The 8,337-nt window shown below is 32.8% G+C and overlaps 1 protein-coding gene across 1 annotated transcript; it reads right to left on the bottom strand.

The window, feature by feature from the left end:
• Positions 1 to 6,340: 6,340 nt before the first annotated feature.
• Positions 6,341 to 7,922, bottom strand: LOC133197932 (uncharacterized). Its single transcript, XM_061334107.1, has 3 exons — positions 7,821 to 7,922; positions 6,815 to 6,952; positions 6,341 to 6,562 (listed from the first exon to the last, which is right to left on the bottom strand). The coding sequence occupies exons 1-3, from the start codon at positions 7,851 to 7,853 to the stop codon at positions 6,341 to 6,343; spliced, it is 393 nt and encodes a 130-aa protein (XP_061190091.1). The 5' UTR covers positions 7,854 to 7,922.
• Positions 7,923 to 8,337: the final 415 nt, after the last annotated feature.

An 8,337-nucleotide genomic window follows, 5' to 3' on the forward strand; every position in this document is an offset into this window, starting at 1 on the left:
ACGCCGTATAATGTTTAGCCCAACTTAAAAAAAAAAAAAAAAAAAAAAAAAAAAAAATAGGATGAGAAGGGGATGGGGGGAGGGGGGGGGGGACTACCAACGTCAATGGACGATGATGAATTTGTTTGCTCTTCTTCTTCACATAATTTTTTTCATTCTTTTTGGTAAATCAAGTACAGCAGAAGAAACTCTCAAAAAATCTTTATTATTAGAAGTACCTATTATATATGCTACTGACTGTCTACATAAAAAATTCATAGGAATGTAGAAATAACCTGTGTCCTAAAGCCTGGGTATGTTTTTACCGAAAAGACATTCTACAGTATCTGCATATCTTTGTACACTTGAACTTTAGAGATGTATTTAAGTATCAAATACTGTAGACATATCACTTTCTGCAAAATGCTTGCCCCCCCCCCCCCCCCCCCCGCCTACTCTAAAAAAAAATTAATAAATAAATTCTGAAGCGGTATTTCTTACTGGATGAAATATGTGGAGAAAACGAACAGTATTCGAGCTCAAAATCCATTACACTTTACTGCAAAAAGACATGTATAATAGTTAATGATGTCCAACACTCAATAGTCAGGTACTTTTCGTAGTAAGAATCTGAATCTGTTAAAGATCATACTCAACTTGATCTGAGAATGAAATATTGGAAAAGAGTACTTAGTATGAAAGACTTTCCGCATAATATTCGATATAATATATTCAAACAATTGTACATCTCGTCGAACGATTTTTTCCGTATTTTTTGCTATTCCTATGTAAAATTCTGATCTCTCATTGTGACCCCACCCTACCCACTCTAAATTGTAACACATTTGAGTCTTCACTGATGATGCTTCTATAATAATATGACTAATCATGGCCAAGCAATTCTTGAGCAGAAGGTTTTTACAAGATGAGTCTTCAAAAATCTTATGCAAAACTTTGACTCTCTGTTGGGCCCTCTAACCCCTGGGGTCATAATTTAAAAAACAAAAAACAAAAAAAAAAAAAAAAAAAAAAAAAAAAAAAAAAAAAAAACGTGATTTTACAATACGTAAGTTAGGTTGCTTCTGTATAAATATGACTAACAATGGCTTAGTTCTTGAGAAGAAGATTTCAAAAATATTTCCTATGTAGCGTGTACAAGGGATATATAGGTTTCCTTCGACTCTGTTTGAGTTAATGATTGGAATGATTATGAAGACACCTCTGTCTGAGGTTATGTCACACGGTATTAAAATTTTCTCTTATCTAGAGACGGGGACTGAGTAGAGTACTACTTGTACCGTGTTTCTTCCTATTTGACTACAACCAGAACGTAACATCAATTCCACAGGACACTTGCTGTTGTTTATAATTTTTATTGTGTTCTTGCCCTAAAGGTTTTCGTTACCTAATAATACCAAATTCTCTATTCTTAAATGTCCAATACGTACATAATTATCTGATATTGATTAACTTAAAGCATTTTAGAGTAGAAAAATATATATTAAGAGATATTTTCAAAAATGTTATTAACTAAGCAGTAATTTATTAACAAAGATGGCATTGAAGTCTACGGGGACAAGGTGTTTTTTTTTTTTTTTTTTTTTTTTTTTTTTTTTAGAATAAAGATTGAAGTAATAAGAATATAAATAAATACTTTGGTGGAAAGATGATTAAAACATTAGAAATAGAAGATAATTGAAAATGATTTTTTTTTATACCAGATATGTTTTTTTTTTTTCAACTGATATTTTTATTAATTGAAAACAGACGGAGATAACTCTTAACAAAATTCAAGGTCATAAATAAGGACACGTCTCATCATTTCATGCTAAGATAGTAATAAATGGGGATTATGTCGAAATATACTGAGTATTCAACCCCCACACATATGTTTTGTATTCCACTTCATTAAATCTGTTGCTATAAGGAATGGAATACCTTAACTACTTTATTGCTGACTCAAAATCCAACTTCTTCAGCTAGCTTCTGAATGCCTGACTTTCCAAAAGCTTTGCCTTATATACCCTTTGGTTTGGCTAGTCAATTCCAGGTGTTGTCAGGACATTCCATTATTTGAAGTCTTCAATGTGTTTTACTCAAATGGCCATTAACCATTACACCTATATATTCCTATGTAAAACTTTGACCCACTGTTTTGTCCCCGCTCTACCCCGGGGGCCATGATTCAAACAAAATTTAATTTATTAAAATTAAAAAAAAAATATTAATATTAAAAATAATATGTCATTTAATTAACAATGTCTTTTTTTTTATATTTTCAAGGGTTACTGAAAAAGATAGGCGGGATAAGATGTACATTCAAATAAATTTACTGTACTCAACAGTGATTTAATATTTAAAAAATGAAGAACAGTCTGAACAATGATATAATGTATAATAACGCTTCACAACATGACCAATTACTCCCATGATCTCAATCCAGATTGTCTTAAGTACCTCCAAATCAGTTTATAAAGATAACCTTACTTATCAAATGCTTTTTGAAATTTAATTTTAAAGAAATTGCATTCAAATTTACAAATACGTGATTTGTTCTTAAAGTTCGTTGACAGATTCTATAAATTTCTTATTAATAACTACCCTGTCAAAGGTTACAATATTATCTTGATGGGGACCATTATATAGTTATTGATGGAAATTAAGACAACACACGGAGTATATGTTTAAAATTCAAATCAAATACACGACACGATACATGTAATGTGCGAAATTTACGAGCAGCATCAGTGTTAACACTTCGTATACACAATCTGTATATCCAGTCCGACTTTGCGCTACAGTACCGACCAGACACAACCTAACAGAAAGCGAACCCAAAGCCCACTCCGGGTTTGCTTGGGTTTCGCTAAAGCTAACCCCGAGAGCGCACCCCGAACGAACCCGCAGAGGACCCAGAGCGAACGCCGAAAGCGAACCCAAAATTCAGTAGCGAAACCAGAATGCGAACGCGCGTTCAGTGTTGCGTAACAGAGAACGAACTAATTATCGGTAGGTGGTAAGGGATAGTTTCGTAATAAAGACCCGGTCAAATTTCTTAAAAAACTGAGATATCCCCTGTTTGATGTAATATTTTATGATTGATTGATTGATTGATTGTATATTGTTTTACGTCCCATTCGAGAATTTTTCACTCATATAGAGACGTCACCATATACCGGTGAAGGGCTTCAAATTTTGACCTTTACTCGGCACTCAGGGTCATTGAGCAGTGAGGGATCTTTATCGTGCCAACGCCTGCCGTGACACGGGGCCTCGGTTTTTAAAGTCTCATCCGAAAGACCCGCAACTTTCACTTCAAAGTGCCGTGCGCATGGCGAAGGAACAGTTGCTACCTATTTTTTATCGACTTAGGTCTGTCGCGGCCGAGATTCGAACTCACGACCTCCCGATCACGAAGCGAGCGCTCTACCGACTGAGCTACCGTGAACGGTTTAATATTTTATGAAGAAAAATGAATAGAATAATTATGGGACACATTTGCAGTGTAGCAGAGTGCTTGCTGAAAAAAGAATGATGTGCAACATGTAGGTGTCACTATGACGCTTATCATATACAGAGTTTTAAATGCGAAGCTAAAACACGTGGTCAGCTGAAAAGCAGTAGGGCTTAGAAGAAGGTATGTATCTCAGAAGGAAGGTGAATGGCCCCATATCAATTGGTGAATTTTCATTAGGGCATACATTGATTGACAGAATATTTGGTGTTTTATCCTGCTCGTTCGGGCCTCGGGGTGGGCTGTACGGGTGCGACTGAGGCCCAAATCCCGGAAAAACAAGCCAAAATTTGGGGTCCCGAGGTGCATTTTTGGTACTAAAACCATCAAAATCAGTGTTATCTTTAAAATCCTCTTTACTTCATGAAGCAGTCAAGCTCTTGGCATGATTCTAATAAGCATTTAGCCTTCCTCCAAAATTGTGAAATTTATGGCCCAAGGGTCAGGAGTTATGGAGTTTGGGCGGGGCTCTAATGATCATATAGTAAAAATGTACAATACCCTACAGCATTTTTTAAATAACATATATTCCATCACAAAGGTAAAATTTATCATAACACAATTCCTGATATACAATACATAATTCGTGAAAATATAGACAAATTCTCAAATAATGACGACCATTTCTCAGTTCCATTGTTCAAAAACCTTTTTTTAATAGTTCTTTCAGGCTTGATCATATTTGGTCGCTTGACCTATTTGTCCAAGTTCCTCATATTCGTCATTGCTCTCTATCTTGCCAGGTGTTGCTGTAGTTGTGTTTTGTATTGTAGTTATCTCTCTGTTTGTTTTTGTCTGAGATAATATTTGTCTAAACCTCACATTTCTGATAATCCTAAAACGATAAATTCTCATAAGTATTTCGAAAAAAAAAAATGATACAAAATTGAATTTTAAAATTGAAAGAAATTTTGATTATTACTGAAACATGAAAGAAATCAAAACCAAGAATTGTTTTCATGTACTCAAACGATAAATTCTCTTATGTATCCATGAAATAAAGAAAAGCTGGATATTGAAAAATATTTTGTTTATGGAGAAAAAATGAAAGGAATCGGGACCAAGAATAGTGTATAATGCAGAGTATATAATGTATGTAAAATCTTCCTTTTTCAAGACTTATAAGTATGCTTGACTAACAAAATAATGAGATTGCGTGCGATTAATATTTTAATTATTTGTTACCATGTAAAATGCAATTAACGCACTTGCCCAATAAATTGTTAAATTCAGAAATTTAAGAACTTTGTAGTTTAACAATGATTATGAATGGATAAATAAAGATAAATGCACAGTTCCATACAAAGACAGTCAACAAAGTATTATATATTCTTGAAAAGAATTGAATGAATTGATTTAAAAATTGAAATCAAATTAAAAGAATTGAATAATTTAGAGTTACAGAAGGATAATAAAGCCTTGTTACAACCTTTGATTGAAAAATCTATTTAACTCATGTCTTTTAAATGTTTCAATGGCAAGTCAGGTAACAAATAAAGAACTGGTATCAGTTCATTAGAGTGCTATGAAAATCAATGCTGAAGTTAATCTGAAGCAGTTCAACAAATCCCTAAGCCTTATGTAAAAGTTATTTCAATTAGTTTTTCCCTAACATTTAAGAATAAATAAACATTCAATTATTTTGTCCATATTAAAAAAAAAAAAACACCTATGATGTTGGTTAATGCTTTGATATAATGACTTAAAATGTTTATTATTTATTTATTTTTTTTTTTTTTGGGGGGGGGGGGGGGGGATTTGATTTTATTTAGGTTGTCAGTGTTTGGAAAAGAATACCAGTCGGACCCGAAGTTATAGTTCGTATGTCATCACATAGACATGACATATTGAAGATCTCTAAATAAGAATGTTAGAAAAAGGAAGAGTTTGTGAACAAAGCATTATAAAGCTTTTTATACGACAAATATAAAAAAAACAACACTATTTTAAATGTTCTTTATCACAATGATAGCTAAGTTGACATGACCTGATGAGATTAGTACAAGCATTCATGCAATCCAATTTAAAGAAAGTGAATAAAAAAGAGTAATTTAAAAATGTAGTAAATTTGGTTCAATAGTTAAATGAGTCCTTATGAAGCGTGTGATCAAGTTCCTTGTCTCTTTACATTAACAGAAGGAATAGTATACTTTAGTATTTGAGTGCATTCTTCTCTTAACAGCCTGTTCAGAGTGTAATCTTACCAGACAATTAAAATTCCGTTCAGTAAAACACTCAAGCAAAGGGCTGTGATAATTACACATACAGCATAAGGAGACGGTTGCGTGCTTGTTTCTACAACTTCTTCAACTTTTTGAAAGAGAAAAAAGAACTGTGGGAAGTCTATTGGATCCATTTAAGACATCATTACAATAACCTAAATTATAGCAGCAGGTACAATGCATATCGCAATAAATGTTTTTTTTTTTTTTTTAACTTGCAATGGTTCAAATTATTTAAGCAAAACTCAGAAAAGTAATAATGTTATTTTTTTTTTCTTTATAAAAGAAAAACTCCCGGATGGTTGTATTTCCATTTGATATTGTATATTCTATGTTTCCCCTATAGAATGCATTTGAAAAAAAAAATAAAGCATTTTTATCTTTAAAAGACAATTTCAGAATGCCCATAACCGTACAAAGAAAACACTTAAAATTTTCAATTAGAGCAAATATAAAGTATTTTTATACATGCTTAAACCAATTATTGAAACATATGTATGTGTAAAAATTAATTCATATTAGTTTCAATACATCTACTGACATCGTATTTATACCCCTATGGCCCTTTATATTTCTTTGAAGGTAATCCTGATATTCTATATGCTTAAAAATATTTTACTCTGTTTTATCCCATAGATATGCATTGCATTGATGTGACTGAAACAAGCAATGGTTTTCTTTTACCTTGTTCGCGTTTGTCACACGTCCCACCAGTCCATCCTTTCTGACAATCCCCAATACATTGTCCGGTCACGCCATCACAGGTGCCAGGTAACCCACAATTAACACTGCACTCGGTCTTGCAATTTACTCCAAATCTTCCCACTGGACACTCTAATTGCAGATTCTTAGAATTTCAAAGGATGCCAAATATAATATAATATTTGTATCATCTTTTTCTTTTGTTAAAATATATATATATATATATATATGCCCGATGTTAAATGATTCCTAGATGAATGTACCGAAGATTTAAAAAAAAAAATCCTCACAGTATGCAATCAGAAGCCTAGGAGTTTGTGAAGTGACTAAGAAATTTCCCAGAGAACTTTTTAACATTGATCCATGTATTTCTTGAGTATTCGTTTCCTAGTTTTACCTTGATGGCAGGTGCTTCCAAAATATCCAAGATCACAGCCCATGTAACAAATTCCACTTGTATGGTCACATTGTTGTCCATCTCGACATTTTCCACATACTTTCGAACATTGACGTCCATATGTGCTGTTTTGACATGCTAGAGATTAATTAAATCCTTTAGATATTTCGTAAACAGTTTAACTCATACGGATATTTTTTAGTGGAATCTTATCCAAATCAAGTTTCAACTACCGATAATTGAACTAGCAATTTTTATAGTGTTTTTAGTTTAGTATTGAGTTGAATGTAGTGCATGCAATGTTTGCTAAGCCTCTACTAAGTCAATCATGGCGATGAATAAATGATTTTTTTTGTATATATTTCGAGGGGGTTTAACTTGTTTGATTTTTGTTGGTACCAATGCCCCAAAATCTAAAGCTAATCGAAAATGGACATATATTACATAGAGTGTATATATATTATAAGAAGAATTTCAGTCATGGAATAATGTCCTGACGAAGTGGTAAAGTTTTAGGAATCTTCGAAAACTGGGTCAAAAACTTAAACTGGTTACACAGTGATAAAAACACACTTTTTTGAAATTTTATAATTAGAATGCTTAGAAATGAAAGAAAGAATCATAAACGAAGCATTGTTTTAAATTAAGATAAAAAAAAACCCTTGAGGTTAAAAGCAACACCAACAGAATTCATAATCACTCGGTACCCTAGTTTTTGAAAAAAAAAAAAAAAAAAAAAAAAAAAAAAAACAGTGTTTACGTTCTATTGTTATTAAAAAATGCAGATGTAAAAAGTGAAGCTATTAAAATTATTGTTCCTTATGTGACAGGAAGGGCTTTTTTCACTCAAGCTTAAAGACATCACAGCACGATACGTTCTGACGCTAGCATTTTAGTCATTCACTTGACAGAGGAGTGCATAATCAAGCCTACTCTATGCATACCCATCAGCTTCATATCTTATTTATAATATACACATGTGTTTTTCCGATTCATATTTACTTACGTTGCTCGCATTCATTTCCTTGGTAGCCATCATCACATATAAAACAGTGACCAGATGCTATGTGGCATCGATTGTCAAGGCAGTTTGATGGACATCTTGAGCATTTTTCACCAAAGTATTCAGGCGATGAACAACCTTATTACAAGTGTAGGAGTAAACATTAACAGGAAGCATATTCTAATAACATCTGTCCAACACCATATTTATATTACATTTAGTCGAAATGCCATTTATTACTTTTTCAATATTACAATACTGTAATTTATTAACGGAATAAAAGTGATATTCTGTCACAGTGAGACAGAATATCAGAATGCGGCTAAACTCGAAAATTTTCTTCCTTTCAAGAAGAATGTTTTAAAAAAAAATCCCCTGGCCTTTCTAAGATAGACAGAGTAAATAAACCATCCTGACAGGGGCTAAACCTGCCGAAGTTTCTACAAATATGTTGTTGAAATCCATGTTCACAATGTTTTCAATCTCACAATCACCAAGCTATGACTTCTCAACCGCTCAA

Source organism: Saccostrea echinata, unplaced genomic scaffold, assembly GCF_033153115.1.
Source record: "Saccostrea echinata isolate AGI-Se365-2 ecotype Australia unplaced genomic scaffold, CSIRO_AGI_Sech_v1 ptg000032l, whole genome shotgun sequence".
Taxonomy (NCBI): domain Eukaryota; kingdom Metazoa; phylum Mollusca; class Bivalvia; order Ostreida; family Ostreidae; genus Saccostrea; species Saccostrea echinata.